The sequence below is a fragment of the Theileria parva genome, chromosome 1 (assembly GCF_000165365.1).
Source record: "Theileria parva strain Muguga chromosome 1, complete sequence, whole genome shotgun sequence".
Lineage (NCBI taxonomy): Eukaryota > Apicomplexa > Aconoidasida > Piroplasmida > Theileriidae > Theileria > Theileria parva.
The window spans coordinates 2,152,612-2,172,834 of NC_007344.1; the positions used below are offsets into that span (position 1 = coordinate 2,152,612).

At 34.2% G+C, this 20,223-nt stretch overlaps 9 protein-coding genes across 9 annotated transcripts; 3 read left to right on the forward strand and 6 right to left on the reverse strand.

Annotated features, from left to right (window-relative positions):
- Positions 1–46: 46 nt before the first annotated feature.
- On the reverse strand, positions 47–3,086 carry TpMuguga_01g01044 (uncharacterized protein; the record flags this gene model as incomplete). Its single annotated transcript, XM_761472.1, has 8 exons — positions 47–1,272; positions 1,303–1,623; positions 1,655–2,005; positions 2,036–2,191; positions 2,224–2,358; positions 2,388–2,720; positions 2,908–2,932; positions 3,012–3,086. The coding sequence occupies 8 exons, from the start codon at positions 3,084–3,086 to the stop codon at positions 47–49; spliced, it is 2,622 nt and encodes an 873-aa protein (XP_766565.1).
- A 474-nt stretch (positions 3,087–3,560) lies between these two features.
- On the forward strand, positions 3,561–6,386 carry TpMuguga_01g01045 (elongation factor 4). Its single transcript, XM_061305130.1, has 11 exons — positions 3,561–4,108; positions 4,141–4,291; positions 4,321–4,489; positions 4,520–4,607; positions 4,637–4,773; positions 4,806–4,924; positions 4,958–5,047; positions 5,125–5,529; positions 5,561–5,850; positions 5,881–6,068; positions 6,101–6,386. The coding sequence occupies exons 1-11, from the start codon at positions 3,712–3,714 to the stop codon at positions 6,182–6,184; spliced, it is 2,118 nt and encodes a 705-aa protein (XP_061161699.1). The 5' UTR covers positions 3,561–3,711; the 3' UTR covers positions 6,185–6,386.
- Positions 6,387–6,455: 69 nt separating this feature from the next.
- TOM40-1 (mitochondrial import receptor subunit Tom40) lies at positions 6,456–8,112 on the forward strand. The gene is made up of 7 exons (XM_761474.2): positions 6,456–6,977; positions 7,008–7,259; positions 7,292–7,434; positions 7,500–7,576; positions 7,607–7,673; positions 7,705–7,862; positions 7,896–8,112. Exons 1-7 carry the CDS (start codon positions 6,691–6,693, stop codon positions 8,094–8,096), a joined length of 1,185 nt encoding a protein of 394 aa, XP_766567.1. The 5' UTR covers positions 6,456–6,690; the 3' UTR covers positions 8,097–8,112.
- A 52-nt stretch (positions 8,113–8,164) lies between these two features.
- Positions 8,165–9,019, reverse strand: TpMuguga_01g01047 (uncharacterized protein). Its single transcript, XM_761475.2, has 2 exons — positions 8,434–9,019; positions 8,165–8,368 (listed from the first exon to the last, which is right to left on the reverse strand). Exons 1-2 carry the CDS (start codon positions 8,838–8,840, stop codon positions 8,191–8,193), a joined length of 585 nt encoding a protein of 194 aa, XP_766568.1. The 5' UTR covers positions 8,841–9,019; the 3' UTR covers positions 8,165–8,190.
- Positions 9,020–9,092: 73 nt separating this feature from the next.
- Positions 9,093–13,051, forward strand: TpMuguga_01g02595 (Patatin-like phospholipase family protein). Its single transcript, XM_761477.2, has 7 exons — positions 9,093–11,255; positions 11,340–11,480; positions 11,578–11,659; positions 11,775–12,205; positions 12,318–12,396; positions 12,491–12,644; positions 12,705–13,051. The coding sequence occupies exons 1-7, from the start codon at positions 9,224–9,226 to the stop codon at positions 13,023–13,025; spliced, it is 3,240 nt and encodes a 1,079-aa protein (XP_766570.2). The 5' UTR covers positions 9,093–9,223; the 3' UTR covers positions 13,026–13,051.
- A 70-nt stretch (positions 13,052–13,121) lies between these two features.
- aco1 (aconitate hydratase 1) lies at positions 13,122–16,788 on the reverse strand. Its single transcript, XM_061305131.1, has 10 exons — positions 16,305–16,788; positions 16,107–16,211; positions 15,803–16,073; positions 15,007–15,715; positions 14,787–14,962; positions 14,086–14,674; positions 13,651–13,990; positions 13,434–13,570; positions 13,247–13,365; positions 13,122–13,214 (listed from the first exon to the last, which is right to left on the reverse strand). Exons 1-10 carry the CDS (start codon positions 16,538–16,540, stop codon positions 13,149–13,151), a joined length of 2,748 nt encoding a protein of 915 aa, XP_061161700.1. The 5' UTR covers positions 16,541–16,788; the 3' UTR covers positions 13,122–13,148.
- Positions 16,789–16,965: 177 nt separating this feature from the next.
- Rpl8 (60S ribosomal protein L8) lies at positions 16,966–18,105 on the reverse strand. The gene is made up of 2 exons (XM_761479.2): positions 17,883–18,105; positions 16,966–17,741 (listed from the first exon to the last, which is right to left on the reverse strand). The coding sequence occupies exons 1-2, from the start codon at positions 17,899–17,901 to the stop codon at positions 16,984–16,986; spliced, it is 777 nt and encodes a 258-aa protein (XP_766572.1). The 5' UTR covers positions 17,902–18,105; the 3' UTR covers positions 16,966–16,983.
- Positions 18,106–18,410: 305 nt separating this feature from the next.
- SKI6 (3' exoribonuclease domain 1 protein) lies at positions 18,411–19,493 on the reverse strand. Its single transcript, XM_761480.2, has 5 exons — positions 19,331–19,493; positions 18,873–19,249; positions 18,782–18,838; positions 18,605–18,730; positions 18,411–18,574 (listed from the first exon to the last, which is right to left on the reverse strand). The coding sequence occupies exons 1-5, from the start codon at positions 19,389–19,391 to the stop codon at positions 18,428–18,430; spliced, it is 768 nt and encodes a 255-aa protein (XP_766573.2). The 5' UTR covers positions 19,392–19,493; the 3' UTR covers positions 18,411–18,427.
- Positions 19,470–20,211, reverse strand: TpMuguga_01g02630 (Yos1-like family protein). Its single transcript, XM_061305252.1, has one exon. It carries the CDS (start codon positions 19,978–19,980, stop codon positions 19,750–19,752), a length of 231 nt encoding a protein of 76 aa, XP_061162036.1. The 5' UTR covers positions 19,981–20,211; the 3' UTR covers positions 19,470–19,749.
- Positions 20,212–20,223: the final 12 nt, after the last annotated feature.

Below are 20,223 nucleotides of genomic sequence, written 5' to 3' on the forward strand. Positions count from 1 at the left end.
TGTCTTTAGACTCTGCTGATAAGATAGCTCCGTATCTATAGTTTTCCTAAAAATGATTTACTGATAAATAAGGACTTACCCTTATAATAAACAGAAGTATAGAAGATTGATTAGTGTCTGAATAATTTAATGACTCTATTGATACGATGGATCCTAGTAGTGGGTCAAGATCATGTACTTGAGTACCAGTTGTATATCTTGAAATATACTTCAGCTCATCGTTGTCTATGTTGACAGTGACCCACACTATTTCATCAGTTATGTTCTCAATTACAAAACAGTTAAATACATTAGATTGGTCTACTGAGATTATACACGACAAAGATATTGGGTTTACTATTTTAGCGTCTTTATTTCCCTTACATAATGATTTGACTGTTACCAAAGATTCATCAAGTAATAATATACAAGAGACATAAGAATCAATCACAACTATTCTCAGTTTATCTCCATTCTGCAAAAGTTCAAAATCTGCTGGGTTATGGAGTATGTGAATGTTATATTTAGTAACCTCGTCAAGTGTATACTTATTTTTTATTTCAGTGCAATCGTATTTCACAATTAACCTTTTATCTATCATTAATACATACCAATAAATTTTTTCAGATATAACAGCCATTCTGATTTTTGTTGGTGATTCAAGTGTTAGTTTGTAAACTGGAAACACTTGTATCTCCTCCTTGTTCGTTATCCACAAAGTGACAAGATTCATTTGGTCAAAGGTCCTAAAATGAATTATTTCGAAATATTTATTGAATAAATCGTCAGCATCGGTATCCTTTATAATTGATTTCTCTTCATTTGTTGAGCTTTTAAACTTTTCGATCCATGCTTTGAATACACTTCTGTTTTTGATTTCATAATTATACATGGAATCGTGTCTAGTACCATCCAAACCAAGTACCTTATCAAAGTTACCGTGGTCAAAGTCAACAAAATTTTTCTTATAAACATGACCAACAGCCGAATCATTCGTTTCATTACGGTATCTTGCACATATAAGTTTTTCAGTAAAATATTTTTCCTCACCGACTTCAAGTCCTGTATATAGTAAAAACTTGGTTTCGTCTGTTTTATTAGGTGCATTGTATTCATATACATTCCCTTTATATGAACCAGAAACGGTGGAGTTGCACTCAGATTTTGAATCTGAAATATAAATCAACTCTACATCATTTTTATTCATTCCCAGTAGTTCAACCAATATTGGCTGAACAACAAGTTGGCCTTTTGAGTTCGAATATGTCATCGAAGTTACATTATTTTTAGCACCTAATAAACTTTAAGACCAAATGAAAATACCTTTTACTATGTAAACATATTGATGTGTTGTTATTAAAGCGTTATCAACATTGATAAAGCACACATTGTATTTTCCGGCCTGATATGGTTCAAATACTGCCTTATCTTCCAATCTATTGTTTTTCTTATGTAACATATGTTTCGAGAGATTAGGCATTTTTTTGACGGTTGATTTTTCCCAATCGATTTTATATTTTTCAGAAATATTTGTGCAATCACCATTAATCAGACTTGACTCAATCATGAATGCCTTCTGATTGTCTAGTTGGACCTCAACCTCTTTTAAAATATCGATTTCGTTATTCTCAAAAGAAATTTCATCTAATAATAAATGTTTTATTAATCTTGTTACCGTTTATGATTAATTCTCCTATTTCAAGGCCATAATCTTGCAATTTGAGGCATGAATATTTTTTATCTTTTTCAGTATAATTTAAGCATGCGCATACTTTCATTTTACCGATATCTTTAAATGGGCCAAAAGGGCCCAAATTAAAGAACCTCCTTGGTGGGAAGTCAATTTCATTATATATTTTAACCTTAAAGAATTTATATCTTTCTTCTTCATTTTTAGCATTCCCTTCTCCCTGTCCGCACCTATTGTTCTCCTTCTCCAGGTATACTGAGAATATACTTGATAATGAGAAGGCTTCAAATTCCAAATAAAATTCTTTGCTTTTTGGTTTATAATATCTTTTTTTAACTAAAAATGGATTTAATTTATGTCACAAACCGAATTTACAATTGGAATAAGGTTCTTCAGGGTAGCATTTTTTTAAACTTCCAGGGCATTTTCCTCTAGAAAAATCCAGTCCGTGTATTTCCTTTATTGTTTTGAAATATTCACAATAGTCAGTTTCATCTTTGTGTTTATATTCCTCAACATCTTCTAAACATATCAAAATTTAGGCCATCAATTACCTGTATTCTCCTGTTTATTAGTGTTATAATAATATAAATCGGAGAACATATCATTAACGGGGTTCTTCCCAAAAGTTTTCAGAATTTCTTCGATCTTTCTATCGGAAACCCTTGCAGTTTTTTTAATAAATGTATCTATTGAAAATTATTTTTACATAAAGTACCATAAAGATCTGATTGTGAAATAATTATTTCTTTATCTTCAGCCAAGGGTTTATCATCATAAGTCGAATTTTTATGGGCAGGACAGAACTTGGTGACGTCGAAATTAGGTCTCCTTTCAAGTGTAAATTTTCTATCTTTGTAAGTTGAACCAATACATTCGACTAAATCGTATCCATAAATACAAGAGTTTGCCAATGAATTTGAAGAAAATGTTTTTTTGATGCATTTACAATTTTTTGTAGTTTCATTACACCTAGCTACTGATCCTGGGTACTTGCTTTTACAATCCAAATCAGCCAAGTACTGCTTTAATGACCTTGGATACATATGAGCTATATAATCATTAAAAAATATTAATCTAACTTCTATATTTGAATTTTATTGGTTCTGGTTCTATAAATTTCTTTAGGACATCTTCGGTGAAATGTTCACGCTTTTTTTTCCATTCTACAAATACACATTTAATATATATATATTTAAACATATATAGAACATTATTCTCCTTTGTTTATAATTTACCTTCCGGAACTTTCTTAATAATGTCCTAAATATAAAATTGTAATTGTATATAGATGATATAAATATTAATATACATTTGGCACATAACTAAGAAAAAATAATACCGTTTCGGTTGAAGAAAGTAGGCCGAATTTAATAATAAAACAAAAAAAGACGAAAATGTGTAACTTTGATATCATTTTGAATGATTAGTGTACAACATAATTATAAAACTTTTGTTAACAACTTTTAAAAACATAAAAAACGTGTTTTACAGATTTAAAATAAGAATTCAATGTAATTAATATATTGTGTTTTGTATAATAGGGAGGCGTTCAAATAGGCACAAACTAGCTAGCTATCTGATTAAAAGAGAAAAAATAAGGGGAGGAAAGATACAAATCTAACTAATTAGGTAAAATAAGTTAAAACAAAGCGAAAGAATTGTTTAAATAAGTTAAATTATGATTTTTTAAAAAAAATTTCATGTTGAAATCATTAGTTGATGAAAACTTGAACTAAAACATTACACATTTGCCTAAAATTAGCTGACAAAACTCTCATAGTTAAATTATTTTTAATACGTTTCTGTATTAGAATATGTATTGTGAGATGACTGGTATTGATGTATTTGTGTTGTGCCTTATCAAACTTAATAAATAATAATAAGTTGTATTAACATTATTTTTGAACTTTTATTATTGTAATATATTTTTTAATTGTTAATTTTGTTAGAGTACAGATTTTGTTATAATTTATGAATGCGAATCTTATTCATTACACAATTAATTATGAAACTACAAAATACGGATCCTTTTTCTTCTAATGTTATATAAATATCTTCTTATTTACATTGTAACAACAATTTCCTTATCAATTTCATTGTATTATAATACTTCTACGACAAGCAACACAAATGGTTCAAATTTTAACTTGTTCGACACGAACAATGGAAGATTCCTTTATAAAAATCATGGGTGTGGGAATATTATGAATAAAAATACAAATAAACACACTGTTACTGCTTTTATAAATGAGAATTCTCTAAATATTTTTAAAAATGAACTCAAATATCGAGATTTGTCAAAGTTTGCAAAAGCCCCCGAGTTTTTAGAAGAAGAACCAGTAGTCCCAGAACTGATTAGAAACTTTTGTATCATTGCTCACGTAGACCATGGGAAGTCAACATTGGCTGATAGGTTTTTGGAGTTTACCAAATCAGGTATTCGGATCAATACTAATATAAGTTTTCAGTACCACCTGACCGATTAAAGGCACAGTACCTGGATAATATGGATTTAGAAAGAGAACGAGGAATTACTATTAAGTTGCAAACTGCTAGAATCAAGTACAAGTCGATTTTGGACGACCAAACGTACACACTAAACTTGATCGACACTCCAGGGTAATTTAAGGATTATTAACATGTTTTAGCCATATTGACTTTAATCACGAGGCTCAAAGGTCAATTTCAGCCTGTGAAGGAGCAGTACTAGTGGTTGATGGTACAAAGGGTATAGAGGCCCAGACTGTTACCACAGCAAACATAGCAATTGAGAAGGGCCTAAAAATAGTACCAGTAGTAAATAAAATCGATATACAGGTATTCTACCATTTATAACAGTTTGAATAGCACTGCGATTTCAAATCTACAGCTGAACAACTGAAAAAGCTGTTTGGATTCAAAGACTCAGAGATTCTAAAAGCTTCGGCCAAAGAGGGTAACCTCAATACTAATTATACCTTTTAGGTATTGGGATCCAGGATATACTTGAGACAATCGTTGTAACAATCCCTCCTCCAAAAGTGGACTTAGAAAAACCGTTTAGAGCACTTGTTTTTGACAGCTTTTATGACTCCTACAAAGGAGCAATTTGTTACATCAGAGTACGTTGTGTAAGTGAGACTGAGATTTTTAGGTTTTTGAAGGGTCTGCCAAGGTTGGGGATGAAATTACGCTGATGAATGCAAATATAACCTCAAAAGTGACTGGACTAGGAGTCTTGTTGCCTGAAATGAAACAAACGAATTCTTTGCAGTTAGTTAATTGACCGATTTATAAAATTACTAGGTCCGGACAAGTAGGTTGGTTAACGGCTGGGATCAAGAGGACCAATGAAGTCCGTGTCGGAGACACAATTTCACTAAAATCATTTGTGAAGTATGATAATTAACTATTCATTTATGAAGTATGGTAATTAAGTATTCATTTGTGACTTTTGAGCAATTTATTCTCAGGAAAAATCTTGTTGAGCCCATAAATAAATTCGAAAACTCCAAGCCCACGGTCTTTGCAGGAATATTCCCATGCATAGGAGGAGATTTTACCAAGCTCGAATCTGCTCTGGAAAAACTTAAGTTGAATGATCATTCCTTTCACTTTGAGAGGTCCGAATCAAGTATGGTTGGAGTTGGTTTCAAGTGTGGATTTAATGGGTTACTTCACCTAGATGTGACAGTGGAGAGGCTTGAAAGAGAATTTGACACCAAAGTTATAGTAACATCACCTTCTGTACCATACAGGTGTACTCTGAGGGATAAAACTGTAATAACTGTTGATGACGCGTCTAAATGGCCGGACGATGTTATCATTAAGAGTAGTGAGGAGCCGTGGACAGATGTGACTCTGAGGGTCCCAGAAGAGTATTTTCATATTCATTAAAAACATGTTTAGTTGCTCTGGAGCTGTGATTAGTATGATGGGCAGAATGGGGGGGAAGTTAAACGATGAGTACAAAATTAAGGACACGAACATGAAAATATTGGAATACGAGGTTCCGCTCTCCGAAATACTCTCAGACTTCTTCAATAAACTAAAGGCAGTCACAAACGGTTACGGATCCTACGATTATGAAGGGGTCTTTTATCGACCCATAGAACTGTGCAAGATGAAAATTCTCTTAAACGGCACTGAAGCGAAGGGTCTAGCAGTGGTCATACCAAAGAACAAAGCATACGAAAGAGGTAACTAGTACAGGAATTAATTGTTTCCAGGCAAGTTTATTGTTGAAACGCTTGTTAAACTGGTGCCCAGTAGACAGTTCAAGGTGCCAGTCCAAGCAGCTATTGGCAAGAGGGTAATTGCTTCATCATATATTCCTGCTATTAAGAAGAACGTGATTGAAAAATGTAGTGGAGGTGACCCTTCTAGAAAAAAGAAACTTCTTGCAAATCAAGCTCGGGTATGTTAAGGGGTGATAAATGGTATGTGTAGGGGAAGAAGGAAATGGCTGAGGTGGGATGTGTAACAATCTCTTCTGATGTGTATAATGAAATTGTAAAAGCACTGAGGGTCTGAAGATTATGTAAAATGGTTTTATAAGTAACTGAAATCCACACAGAAGGGAGTTTAAAGTGTAAATTTGGCCTTTAGATACAGTAAATTAAATATTTGATAACGATTAAATGTTAGAAATAAGGAAAACATCAATTTAAGTCAATGATCAAGTTTTTATAGTTCAGAATTTATAAAAGGAGTAATATAATCTGATTTTATTTAATTTTACTCTTTTATATTGTGAATATTTGATTGTATGATGGGGGTTTGACTACACCAATCATGTAAATATTTTTATTTGGAGTACTTAAAATCTTTTTAAACCCCAAATCGCATTAATTATATAACAATATTTTGTACATAATCTCGTTTAGTTAAATTAACTGTAGTTTTTGTTTAATCACACTAGAATCTTAGTGGAGGCCTAATCCCTCTAGTATATTAAATTTAGGCCAGTATTTCGTAAAACATAATGTACATATAATAATAAAATAAATTCTGTAACTTAATTGTTGAAAAACTAAGAAATGTCTTGGATTCGATCATTTGGAGCTGGTTCCTCACTCTTTAACAATACCTTCAAGGGTATCTCGTTTAATGATCAGAGGGAGCCCAATTCTGAAAATATCTTTAAAGATTATTTTCAAAACTTTAAAGAATATAAAATTAAGAATCCTGTTAAAACCAAAACTCTGGACTCTAAATCCATAAATGGCTTCATTTCCGAGAGATTCCAATCACTACTGAGTGTAGCACACTGCTCTGAAGAGAAACAAGAATCTAAGGAGGACCAACAGCATCCGCAGCCATCACCGTAAGCCCATAATTAACTAACTTGTTTCAGTTTCGACCTACTCGTTTACGAGAACTTGGCTCGAGAGTACAAAAATGTTATCACCCAGGATAACTATGATGGGTTTAGACTAGAAGCCGATAGGCAGATCACTAAAAATCTCCAAGCTAGTCATTCCCTTTACTTAGGAACACTCCTAAAGGACGTTGGTTATATATACCAGATTGGAGCCAACTACGCAAGCGATGATGGGAAGAAGTTCCTCATGTTCAAGGTGGGATTGGACGGAAATATCGCCCTCAAGTAAGCCCTGATTGTGTTTTAATTTATTTTAGAGCCTTTGCCAAGTTGGGAAATAGACTAGAGCTTAAGGCAGTCACAAATTCACGACTCAAAATTGATAATCAAAGCACCTTTGAAGTGGGAGCTGATTACCTATCAGACTACTGGACTGCCACATTAAAGTGTTGTTGGCAAGGTATTTTCTACCCAGTTACAATATTTCACGAATTCTCAGTATCTCGGATTATAATAATGATTTAGGAACCTTTATATGGAATATCTGTTATACACACCAGATCCTACCCTGTTTTACAGTTGGGTCTGAAGTAACATATATTGTAAGTTAACCACCAATTAATTTTATTCAGGACGCTAATGGAGCTTCTATCGGTTCTTTGTCTGCAAGATATGTTCGGGGTGATAACATTTTTACCTGTTAGTTTATTTAAGTAATTATTGAGATTAGGCCAACTTACCAGACAGCCTGACTTCAAGCACATGGACTTTTCGAAAAAGGAAATCAACTGTGCCAGAGTGCAATACACCAGAAAGGTCAACGACCGCTTATCATTGGCTACAGAACTTGAGTTATCCCCTTCAATCAAAGAGTCTGCACTTAGAGTGGTACGTTTTTATAAAAATTTCATCAATTTTTAGGGCTGGGAATACCTGTTTAGGCATGCCAGAGTCCAGGGTAACATTGACAGTTGTGGTCGGATTGCCATGCAAACACAAGATTACAATGGGTTTGGCGTTAGTGGATGCATTGATTACTGGAATAACATTTACCGTTTTGGCTTCATGATGCATCTTCTACCTCAACCTGAACAGAACCAAGAGAATCCACAGCCAGCATAATGTTGTTACAACTGTATATTGCACATTATACATTACATATTATATAGTATATTATATATAGTATAGTAGAAAATAGTAAAATATTAATTTTAAATTAATAATTTGCGATTGGCAAGTGGTTAGCAAATTCCTTTGGGGTGGTTGTTTTATATGTAGTTTTGGGAACTTCCAATGCTTGAAGTAGTTTACCACGCTTAAAAAGCTCCAAAAGCTCGTCATGTCCAGCAAATGGAACTCCATCCTTGAACAAAATATTCCTCACAGGTTCACCACTAAACGAAATTAGACTCAGCTATGTTTTAAATGGTGTATAACTAGTAAAATGAATAAAAATTACAATTTGGAGCACAGAAATCCAAAGACCGGCGGATTTGATAGAACATCCAGAGTATGAAAGTTCAATACTTGTAATAGAGTGAACATCTTAACAATATTGCCAGCGCAAAGAGACTTTGGAGCATCCACAGAGCCTTCCATGAACAGTAAAAGTTTATGGGTGGCTAAGAGATGTGTCATTTCAGAATCCACTGAGTCCTTGCTGGATTTATAAGAGTTAACTGAGAATTCTGCATAGTCCTTGAATAATTTACTTTCAAATGGTTGACTACAAAAATCTTGTTGATTTTGTGTTTTGGAAGATGAAGATAATCTACGGAAATTTGTGTATACGCTTGATGTATTCTTCAAATTATTAAATCTATAACCGATACGGTTCAAAGACTTCAAAGAATTATTTAAAAACATTTTAATGAAGTTGATATTAAAATTAATAAATATGATTAAAATTTTATAGGAATCATGTGCATAACGGATATGTAATTTATTAAAAATTTGAGGGGTGGAAGTAAAAAATAAATAAATTCTTGTTTTAAAAAATTAAAATAATTTAATAAAAATAAAAATAAATAAAATGAGCGATAGCGTTTGAGAAATTGGATATCATTCACTTCCGAGACTGATGGGGATCGGAACTAAGGAATCACATCTAAACCATAGCTTAACATTATAAATCTTTATAATGTACCATTTTATTAATGTTTCAAATTAATTTTAACTGTATATTACATAAAAAATTTTAAAAACTTTAATTTCATATATAATATAGTGAAATATACTTCGAGTAACATATGAACCACAAATCAGAAGTTTCACCTAAAGATCATAAGCATGATGATCATCTTAATAAAGAATCTGCCGATTCACCGAGATGTCATTCAGACGGACTCGAATATGATAATAAATTGATGCTAATTGAAAAAAAGGAGAACATAAAGATGATCGGATTGAAAGATGAGGAAAAAGAAGACCGTTTTTCAGATTCTAAAGAATCAGAGGATAACTTTTTAGAATGTGAAAGTGATGTTGAATTTGCAAATGATTCTGAAAACCATTTTTTCAACAATATTCAGGGTTCAAATGTATGCAAGGAGTCCGAGGTTCTTGATAAGAAAAGTTTATATTTAAATGCAGTAAAAAATTTTAATGTAAAAAATTTAATAAAATCACATAGTTATCACTGTTTTCCGTCAAATTTTAACGGATTTGAGGGCCCTAACGGCCACCCATTAAATTCCCAAACCTTTGTACATGGAGCCCAATACGGCTCCATTTCTAACCAGTATTACCATTTAAATCCAGAATTACTTTCACTTCATAATCAAGGGGGCGGTTATTCCCCAGCCTTCCAGGGTCAATTCATCGACCCTGAGCTTGTTCAGGACAGAACAATGATTTCAAAATCCTTCCTATCCAGGGAAAGTAGAAAAGGCTCCCGTGATAGGACTAATGACATTCCCAACCTCCAAAACGATAATTCTGCAAGCGACTCTATATACGAAGACTTTTCGGACATACCATCAGAGGTAAACTCTGAACTGGAGTCTAGAATAATTGAATTTCACGAAGCCAAAAAAAGTTTAACCACCTCAGAAAACGGTGATATTGCTGAAGGTGCCAACAGACAGGATTCTAGCAGTTTAGTATACGAACCTGAAGATGAAATTGATGAATTGTTTGACAGAGTTATCAATTGTGAATACGACCCGGACTTCACCTTCATCCCAGTGGCATTGGACCCTTACGTTAAGATTTCCAACAAGTTAATTGCAAAAAGGTCTAAACGTTATCCGCGTCACATGGCCAACGCTAAGTCATCTAAAAAATCTTCAGGAGGCTCATCTTCTTCATCCTCTTCCTCATGCTCCGGTGAGTGTGGACATAAATCTTCAAACCAGAAAGGTGTTAATTCAAAAGTAAAGATTAAAACTAATGAAGACAAGTCATCACTCTCATATTATGTTCCCGGGGATTCATCGGCAGCTAAAAACGGTTTAGTCTCGGATGAATCACATGAGAAACACACCAACAACTCAGCTGATAATAAGATAGGAGACCGTATAAACGTAAAGGATATTGACGAGTATAAACAAGTTGTGAGATTAGATACAAAAATAGAGCCTTCAGTAAACTTCCATGATGTTCAAGAATACGACAGCACAGATTCTGAGGTTGAAAAGCAAAAAGAACGCGCGAGAGTACTGTTTGAAGCGACTAAGAAGGAGGATCAAGAACCCTATTCAGAATCAGATGATGAGGACCTATCTCCAAATATCAAGAACCTCAAACTCAGCAAGAAATCGAGTGAAGATAAATCAAAATCTGATAAGAAGTCAAAAAAGTCCAAGCATAAATCTGACCAGGAATCAGAGGATGAAAAGGTCTCTAAAAGTGATAAAAAATCGGACAAAAAATCTTCAAAATCATCTAAACACAACAATGAAGCTGATAATGATAAAGATATTGGGAAACTTGACAAATCAGATCCTGAAAAAGGAGGTAAAACTGACAAAACAGAAGTTGAAAAGGCTGAAAAGGGAGATAAGAGTGAAAAACACAAAGATAAAAAGTCAGAAAAGATTAAAAAAGTATCCTGGAAGTCAACAGACTATGACATGATATTCAATAACTTGGGAGAGTGTTTCTCATCTGGACACATTGGCCACGACACCAATCCAATAGTTCTGAATAGAAAGGGCTTTTACACTCTGTTTTTCAGAAACTCTAAGTACCCATATGACTCCAACATTGACTTCTACCTCTTTAGAATTGGATTCAAATACTCCCTAGTAAATGAACCCAAAGGCCAAGCTGCAATTATAGGTATTTAATACTCAGATAACGATATTCATATTCTTACTCATATTTATATGCATATATTATACAATGGTTTAAATGATAATTTAGACGATGTTGTTGATTATGGAAATTTTAAGATTAAGTTATCTGGTAACATCAGTCTTAGCCCCAATGTTACGAAAATGATTCTCATTTACTCAAATTCTGAAAGACAACTCCTTGAATTCACTTTAACACCATCAGCATTTGGTATTATACTATCCATAAAACTAAACAATTATTTTATATATTTAACTAATAATATGTATATAACTAATAATATATATATTTAACTAATAATTTTTAGATTCTAAACCTAAATTGGCATACAAGTTGTTTTACAGTGGACCTCTTCTATCAATACCAACTCCACTTAGATTCAAAAGAAGGTATCACCTACTAATCCACTAATCATTATTTATTAAACAATTTAACCATACCTACTCACCCATTCAACCTTATATACTTTTAATTTAATAAATAACGATATAATAAATTCATTAGTCTCCGTGTTTTATCATTGGATAACAGTGAGAACCTGGGAACTTCAGTAATTGGATCACTATACTTGCTTGAAAAGAAGCTTAGCGAGCTCAAGAAGAAGAAAATTAACCTAGCAGACTACTTTGACTATATCTGTGGAACAGGTTCTGGAGCTCTGATAGCTCTTTGTCTCCTGAAGGGTTACTCAATGAAAGATCTCAGAGTCAAGTGGAACCAGATAGTCTCCAGCCTATTCAAGTGGGCACATTCCCTTCCCTCTGGCATAATTTTCGATTATTACTATATTGAGGAGTTCAAGAAGAGCTTTATTAACATCCTTGGAACCGACTTCATGTGCTCCAAGTCATACCCACATTGCATGGTCACGTCCACCAACGTTAGATCAAACCCCTACGGAATGTTCTTATTCCGAAACTATGGAAACTCCAAATGTACGTTTTACAAATACATACATTATTTTTATCCCATTATTACTCTATTACGCTTAACAATATTACAATATTCCACTATTAAACCATTTATCAAGCCTAATGAAATGTTTAGTTGGTTCACTTGACGGAACTTCTTATGCTCCTTTATGGCTTGTGGGCTGGTCATCTTGTGCATTACCCACCTACGTCAGGTATTACGCCTACATTTATGTTATTAAACTTTTCTAATTATTTAATTATTCAACTAAGTAATTAAGCATTCAAGCCCTTAACTAAATTTCATAGGGGGCCAAGTAACTCTCACCTGACTAATATTGGCTATAATATGATAAACAAGGTCCACATGGTCGACGGATCAGTTGTATCCTCAAGTCCAAGCCTTGTCTCACTCCAGGAACTAACAAATATCTATAATATTAACTTAAGGACCCTTGTTAAGGTATAACATTCGCCATAAATACCTATTTAACCCTAACTCACATGACTAATGATGGTTTAGGATAATATGGATTTGTTTTTGAGTATTGGAACTAGCAAGTCTGAGAACGACTCCGGATCTATAAACTCCTCTACTTGGCAAATACTGTTAAACAGCAAGAACCTCATGTATAACACTCAGCTGCAGCACATGCATCTTACCAGCCTCTTTGAGGAGTATGAAAACAAGTACCACAGGATTCAGCTCCCCATTTACCCTGGCTGCAAACACGGAAAAACTTCCAAGGAGGATGTGGACGCTGTTTTGACGTCCACCATCCAGTACATTTCAAGACATGACAACAACCGCATTGAGCAAATTGTTAAGATTTTAAATCAGTAAGCATTTTAATTTAATAATTTTTATAACATTCATGATATGATAGTTTAATTTATAAAAAATTAACTTCAAATTATAAAAAGTAATTGCTATATACAATCGGATCAAGAGTAAATTATAAATCAATCAGTCTGACTTACAAATCGACCTTAAAACGTACTGTAATATTCCGCCGTGTTTGTAGTATTCACTCTAAAATTAAAATAAATTAATTAAGGGAATACCTCGATTTGTGTATCAACTCTGCATTTAGTGTCAAATGATAATCCAGTGTCAGTGGTGACCCTGACTAGAGAACCAGGCACAACATCACTTCCAAGGTGAACAGTAAATTTCTCAGTCCCTATAAAAATTTTAATTTTAATTTTAACATTATTAAAGTGTAAAGTATAAAACATAAGGTGAAATTACCCGTAAGGTTAAGCGTTGTGGCGTTTTGGCCATCTAGGAATTGTAATGGCAAAATCCCACATCCAACAAGGTTGGTTCTGTGGATCCTCTCAAAAGATTCGGCTAAAATGGCTTTAACTCCGAGCAGAAGAGGCCCCCTAAACAATCAAATAAACACGATTATATAAAAAATAATTGAATAACTGGAAAGTATTTTTAAAAATAATTTATCAGGTACTTAGCTGCCCAGTCTCTCGAGGATCCGGTGCCGTACTCCTTTCCTGCAACAACTACCAGAGGAGTGTTGTCCCTCTGGTATAATTCAGAAGCATCATAGACAGACATAAGCTTGTTGGTGGGAAAGTGCACTGTGTTGGGGCCTTGCCCGGGGCAGAGAAGGTTATTAATCCTAATGTTGGCAAACGTGCCCCTGGACATGACCTTGTCATTTCCCCTCCTGGACCCGTACGAGTTAAAATCCTTCTGTTCGACACCGTTTTCCATAAGAAATCTCGCAGCCGGTGAGTTCTTAGCAATGTTCCCAGCTGGACTTATGTGATCAGTGGTTATGGAATCACCTGAAAATAATTGACCACGTGAAACAATGAAATAACGAAATTAGAAGGAGGAATAAATAAGGGAATGAGTGATGAATAAATTGATAAAGTGGTACCTAGGAGGAGTAAAACTCTTGCATCGGTAATGGGTTTAACTTCATTTAGTTTATCCAAATGCATGCCTTTGAAGTATGGGGGATGCTGAATGTAAGTTGAGAGTTCATCCCAGGGGTACAGCTCTGTCTTAGGGGCGTTAAGTTTACGCCAAGAGTCACTTCCCTCAGTAATGTTGTGGTAAACATCGTTGAATAAGCTGGCCTTAACGAACTGAGCCTCAAGACTAGACACCTCTTCCTTACTTGGGAGTAAGTCATGAAGGAAAACGGGCTTCCCGGTTTTCGTGCTAACACCCAGGGGCTCATTCATGAGGTCAAAGTTGACGTTTCCGGCAAGTGCAAATGCAACTACAAGTGGTGGTGAAGCCAGAAAGTTAGCTCTTGTGTGTGGGTGAACTCTTCCTTCGAAGTTTCTGTTTCCTGACAGAACTGATGAAACCACCAGCTTGTTATTCACTACAGCCTCAGTAACCTCAGGGTCGAGTTCTCCAGAGTTTCCGATGCATGTCATGCATCCGTAACCTGCAATGTAGAAGCCTAGTTTCTCCAGGTATCCTATTAGTCCACTCAACTCCAAATAACGTGTTACCTGTTAAATTTAATTTAATTCAATATTTAAAAATATAATGTGATAAATTTAATTGAATATATTAAATATATATTTTGTAATTTCGAAAAATATATAATTGTGTAAGTGGTACAGTTTTGGATCCTGGTGATAATGAAGTCTTAATGTAAGGTTTGACTGAAAGCCCGTGTTCCACTGCATTCTTTGCCAAAAGACCCGCTGCTAACATCACAGACGGGTTGCTGGTGTTGGTACATGACGTAATACTTGCAATTACCACTGACCCATTATCCAATTCATACTCCTTGCCTAAATACAAATTTAGTTAAGTCTATTAATTAATTTGAACACACCTTTGTATGTAAATTTAACTTTGTTCGACAACTTATCTAAACCGTAACCCTTTGTATCTTTACTTGTTAGTAACTCTGAGTACTTGCTTTTAACGAGGTGTAGTGGTATGTTATCTTGAGGTCTCTTTGGTCCGGCTATACTTGGGGTAAGAGTGCTCAGGTCAAGTCTTACAACTGTGCTATACTTGATCTCACCAGCGTTACTGCTTGAAGTGTGGAGTAGGTTCTCCTTAGAGTACCTCTCCAGGAGGTCGACTTTTTCATTTGGACGACCTGTTTGAAGAAGGTAATCGAGTGTTAGCTGGTCAATAGGGAAAAACCCAACAGTTGCTCCGTACTCTGGTGCCATGTTTGCAATAGTTGCTCTATCTGCTAAAGATAGATACTTAACTCCTTCTCCAAAGAACTCCACAAATTTCCCTACCACGCCTGCTCCGCTGCGTAAAAGACTTGTAACTGCCAAAACCACATCAGTTGAAAACACATTCTCACTTGGCTTTCCGACAAGCTCAAATCCAACCACTTGTGGTAGCAACATGCTTATCGGTTGTCCTAACATTGTTGCTTCTGCTTCTATTCCTCCAACGCCCCAGCCTACAACTCCTAGCCCGTTTATCATGGTGGTATGGGAGTCTGTTCCAACCACAGAGTCTGGGTACAACAAGTCGTTCTTATCAAACAAACACCTGGCCAAAAACTCTAAGTTAACCTAAAACCCATTATAACATTGACAAAATCTGTGATAGCAATATTCTATGTATGGTAGTAATATCTAGTAAAAATGTGTGATTGATGCCTGATGAACAATTCCTGATCCTGGAGGAACAATGAGTGTATTTTTAAAGGTTTGTGCTCCCCATTTAAGAAATCTGAACCTTTCTGAATTCCTGTTCATTTCAGTTTCCTGGTTCAGAGCCAAGGCTTTGGAGTCACGGCTAAAGTCGACTTGAACTGAGTGGTCAATGACAAGGTCAACTGGGACCAGAGGGTTAATTCTGGTTGGATCCTTGCCAGATTTCGCTACGAAATCTCGCATTGCTGCCAAATCAACGATTGTTGGAACACCTCTAAGTCATATTATTAAGTTTACACAAACATACGTGAAATCTTGAAGTAAGACTCTTGATGGGATGAAAGGGATTTCAGTCTGATTCAGGCTGTTTTTGGCCCAACCTAAGATCTTCTCAACATCATTACTGGTTGTGCTACACATTTATATATAAAATCCATTTATGAATATTTTATATTAAATACCATAATTTATAAATACTATGTATTGTAAATTTCTATTATCTTACCTGAATTCATCACAATTTCTTACTGCTGCTTCCAACAGTACTCTGATTGAGAATGGAAGCTCAAAAAGCCTTGGGTCTTTCAGATCCCTCAGGGAAAAATACTTCTTATTGGTTCCTGCCAGGGTTTTCTTGACCTTTTCAAACGGGTTAGGTCTAGAAGAACTAAAGTTTTTCATTTGTCTCAGAACTGAAGGACTGCTCTTTAACCCTAACTTTTCTCCAAATGATACGAACATATTAAATTAAATAGTTCTTTAAATTAGTTACAATAATATTAATTTTAAAAAATGAAAAAATCAAGGATAATTTAAGATTAAATATGAACCTCAATTAAGATGATTATTGATTTTCATATTTTTGGATTCCTTGCGAATCTCTAATTTTAAATATCATTGAAACAAAAGTTAAACCTGAGGTTGGCAAAAATTATATTTACTGAGGTTTATTTGATTTAAACAAGTTAATTGTCACAGATGTGTTCTTTTATTGTTCGAGTGATACATGTCAGTATGGTGTTGAGCTTTTTAAATTTATTTTAGGCCTCATACAACCATTAAACCTCTAGTAAACATTAATTAATTTATCTATAAAGTATGCTAATCATTTGTTCAATATTAAGGTTAATAATGGCTACATACTGTATAGGTATATGATTGTGTAATTCAAGGGGATAAAGAAATTAAGATTCTTTAGCAAACTTCTTCTTTTTACTACCACGTAAGAGACCTGTTCTTCTGGCGGCGATGAGACCAACCTTCTGTCCTGGCGGAGCAAGTCTGGATATTGTTGAGGGGTGTCCAATGTGCTGATGATTACCACCACCATGAGGATGTTCAACTGGGTTCATTGCCACACCTCTGACCTTAGGCCAGCAATTTCTCTTGGCTTTATACTTGTGATACGCTACACCAGCTTTAAGGAGGGGCTTGTCAATTCTTCCACCGCCGGCAACAACTCCCACAATACCTCTGGCTGCTGAACTAACTGTCTTCCTGGTTCCAGAAGGGAGCCTGATTCTTGTAGTTTTTCCATCATCAGAATGACTAATTACTGTTGCATAACTTCCCGATGTCTTTGCTACTCTTCCTCTGTCACCTTTCTTTTCCTCAAGGCAGCTAACCACTGTACCTTCGGGCATTTTCCCAAGTGGTAAGCAGTTACCTACTGCCAGGGATGCGTTTGCTCCGAAGTAGACAAATTGGCCTGAGTAAAGTCCCTCAACAGCCACGAACAACTCTCTATCAAGTCCATACTTGTATGCATTTCTGAAGACGACTTTAGCCAAGGGGGCTCCCCTTCCGGGGTCATGAACTATATCCTTTACAACACCCCTTATATAACCGTGTGTCTCTGCGTAGTCGAGGCGTCTGAGCTTGACTGGGCCCTTCCTCTTGTGGGTATGGGCTCTAAACACGGAACCTCTACCCTTCCTCTGACCTAAATTAAAAATTATTAAATGCAAATAAAATTGAACATTAATGAACAGAGATAAGGGTTAAAGTGGAATAATTACGGTAAATTTGGGTGTGATTATGTGGGAAGGGGTATAATTAATGAAATTAAAGGATAAAAACTTACTTCTAATAACTCTTCCCATCTGGAATGTATATTAAACTGATTTATATTGAAAATAAAATAAAATTAAACCGATTTGGATAAAAATTTGAAAATCTAGGGCCCAAATAGAATCAGCCGAAGATTGATCCTTTATCAATAAAAATTACGAAATAATATATATGAACCCCAAAAAATATTTAAAATAGCCTTATATACCTAACAATACTTGCGGGGTAGACTATATTTAATGTTATAACTGGTCATTTAACACATAGGAATGGGGAAGATTCCCCACCTATAATGGCTTAACTTGACTCGAAATTGTCGACCTTAATTATTATTCTACTCACTTAATCTTCTTAATTTCTATACAATGGACTTAAATTGTGATTGTTTTAAAAATTTCTAGCATATAATTTTTTAATTTTTTCTATCAGTCGGATAATCTAAATAAAATTTTATTTAAAACATTGAACTCATTTAAAATTTGACAAAATATTTTCTATGAATTGTATTTATCCATGTGTTATAGAATTATCTAGAAATGAACATATTTACTACTACATTCATTTATTTAAATCCACATCAGGCTGAATGTATTCTGTTTGTAACGTGAAATTGGACTTTTCACATCTCCAAGTGTGATTTTCCTTTAAAATTTTAAATAACTCTCCAGAAATTAAATTACAGGCCACCTCGGCGACTTCTAACGCCTACACATTTCATTAATATTAGATTCCAACTTTTCCTATATGTTCAGATGAGTAATTCCCCTTTGATTCCAAAAAAGCTACGTTGTGTAAATGACAGCAGTACCCTAAGTTCACCACAGTGAGGTCAGGATCCTTAGACTGATAATAAGATAATTCCTAATCATTCCATTAATATTTACTATATCAGTATATATATCTATATGGTACGTTTTTGTTGAAATCTAGTCCAGTTATTACATTTCCATCTTGATCTTTAAAAATGCACTGAACAATAATTGAGTTGATTTATCTAATATACCACTGAACAGGCTGAAATTACATCGTACACTTGTATTCCACAGTCAATAAGGGAGAGGCACATTCCCATAATGAGGGCTGGAAGCAGACCTCCATCGTCATTTGAAACGATGATATAGGCCTCGATGATTTGCGATGGGTAATTTTGTAAGAGAATGTGTCTTTCGAATGTTTCAATGATATGCGATTTTAATGTTTCCAGATACTTTGGAGTGTGATACAGATAATTTGAGGTTAGTTCAAGAGTAAATTGACCATATTCAGTTGAGGCCTTCTTAGTTGATATTTTTGGTAGATTAACTAAACATTTTGCGATTGTGTTCCCCAAACTAATCATACAAGAGCCTGAGAATGCGCTAGAAGTTGACATCCTAATCTCTGTACACATTGATATTTAATTTTAACAAAACTGTTAAATATTAGAATTAACTAAAATTTTTATGGCCTAAATATTCATACCTAAGGGCCTTAGCTCGTTAAATGAGCCACTCATTAAGATATCTTCTGAAGATTCCATCATGGAAAACTTGTTAAGGACACTCAAAGGGTAAAACAGTTAAATACATAAAAATACATTATACAATTAAAATGTAAAAAATACAAATACTTAAAATATTAAATTTATAAACGATGTTTGGGTTTAAGAATTAATGTCCAAAGAGTGGTAGTAATGTTGGAAGAAGATGTGCCGAAATAATGAAAAGGGATATAATATTATAATTGAACAGGAACTAATATTGATTCTTCCTCCCTATCCGAGAGTCAATGAATAAATGACTTTAAAAGGTGACAATTTATAATAATCGAGTTAACAAATTGAAAGGCGTTAGAGTTTAGAATACACAAAACTAAGTACAAAATATTTTACATTATTCCATTCATCCTACTAATAATTCCAGAGTAATTATGATAATATTCAAAAGAATCAAAAGGACTCTTAAATATGTACGAACCGAATGGAAAAGAAGGGACAGTTTGCTTTTAAAGGTGTTGCTATAATTAGGTTTATCAAGACCTAAAGGCCTCAGAACTCTTTTTTCGTTCAGGATTCCCATCGCATTAAGAAGAAGGACCGAGGCCTCGACCAGATGTATAAATGATAGCACCATTTATAAGATCTAAGGGGTTATTATACAATTCTATAGGTTTGCGATAATATTATTATTAGTTTCAAGTGAATTTGTGGTTAATAAAACAATATTAATACAAAATAATGTGTAAGATTTCGGTCATGAATTATATATAAAAATAACAGCCATTAAAAAAATAAAAATCTCTGTAAATACAAATCTATTAAAAAAATTTACACAAATAAATTCATTATAAAAAATTGATTAAATTTTCACAAGTAT

What these genes read in the sequence shown, in the direction of transcription:
- aco1 (XM_061305131.1), bottom strand. Translation starts at nt 16,540, where the DNA reads ATGTTCGTATCATTTGGAGAAAAGTTAGGGTTAAAGAGCAGTCCTTCA. An exon ending in AGTTAAATTTACATACAAAG is followed by an intron (nt 14,963 to 15,006) that starts GTGTGTTCAAAT and finishes ATTTGTATTTAG; the next exon opens with GCAAGGAGTATGAATTGGAT. An exon ending in GAGTTGATACACAAATCGAG is followed by an intron (nt 13,215 to 13,246) that starts GTATTCCCTTAA and finishes TTTTAATTTTAG; the next exon opens with AGTGAATACTACAAACACGG.
- TpMuguga_01g02630 (XM_061305252.1), bottom strand. Translation starts at nt 19,980, where the DNA reads ATGGTGCTATCATTTATACATCTGGTCGAGGCCTCGGTCCTTCTTCTT.
- TpMuguga_01g01045 (XM_061305130.1), top strand. Translation starts at nt 3,712, where the DNA reads ATGTTATATAAATATCTTCTTATTTACATTGTAACAACAATTTCCTTA. An exon ending in AACTTGATCGACACTCCAGG is followed by an intron (nt 4,292 to 4,320) that starts GTAATTTAAGGA and finishes AACATGTTTTAG; the next exon opens with CCATATTGACTTTAATCACG. An exon ending in GAGCAATTTGTTACATCAGA is followed by an intron (nt 4,774 to 4,805) that starts GTACGTTGTGTA and finishes TGAGATTTTTAG; the next exon opens with GTTTTTGAAGGGTCTGCCAA.
- TpMuguga_01g01047 (XM_761475.2), bottom strand. Translation starts at nt 8,840, where the DNA reads ATGTTTTTAAATAATTCTTTGAAGTCTTTGAACCGTATCGGTTATAGA. An exon ending in GGATTTCTGTGCTCCAAATT is followed by an intron (nt 8,369 to 8,433) that starts GTAATTTTTATT and finishes AATTTCGTTTAG; the next exon opens with TGGTGAACCTGTGAGGAATA.
- SKI6 (XM_761480.2), bottom strand. Translation starts at nt 19,391, where the DNA reads ATGATGGAATCTTCAGAAGATATCTTAATGAGTGGCTCATTTAACGAG. An exon ending in GACTAGATTTCAACAAAAAC is followed by an intron (nt 18,731 to 18,781) that starts GTACCATATAGA and finishes TGGAATGATTAG; the next exon opens with GAATTATCTTATTATCAGTC. An exon ending in CATCTGAACATATAGGAAAA is followed by an intron (nt 18,575 to 18,604) that starts GTTGGAATCTAA and finishes TGAAATGTGTAG; the next exon opens with GCGTTAGAAGTCGCCGAGGT.
- TpMuguga_01g02595 (XM_761477.2), top strand. Translation starts at nt 9,224, where the DNA reads ATGAACCACAAATCAGAAGTTTCACCTAAAGATCATAAGCATGATGAT. An exon ending in AGGCCAAGCTGCAATTATAG is followed by an intron (nt 11,256 to 11,339) that starts GTATTTAATACT and finishes ATGATAATTTAG; the next exon opens with ACGATGTTGTTGATTATGGA. An exon ending in GCATTACCCACCTACGTCAG is followed by an intron (nt 12,397 to 12,490) that starts GTATTACGCCTA and finishes TAAATTTCATAG; the next exon opens with GGGGCCAAGTAACTCTCACC.
- TOM40-1 (XM_761474.2), top strand. Translation starts at nt 6,691, where the DNA reads ATGTCTTGGATTCGATCATTTGGAGCTGGTTCCTCACTCTTTAACAAT. An exon ending in GACGGAAATATCGCCCTCAA is followed by an intron (nt 7,260 to 7,291) that starts GTAAGCCCTGAT and finishes AATTTATTTTAG; the next exon opens with AGCCTTTGCCAAGTTGGGAA. An exon ending in GGTCTGAAGTAACATATATT is followed by an intron (nt 7,577 to 7,606) that starts GTAAGTTAACCA and finishes AATTTTATTCAG; the next exon opens with GACGCTAATGGAGCTTCTAT.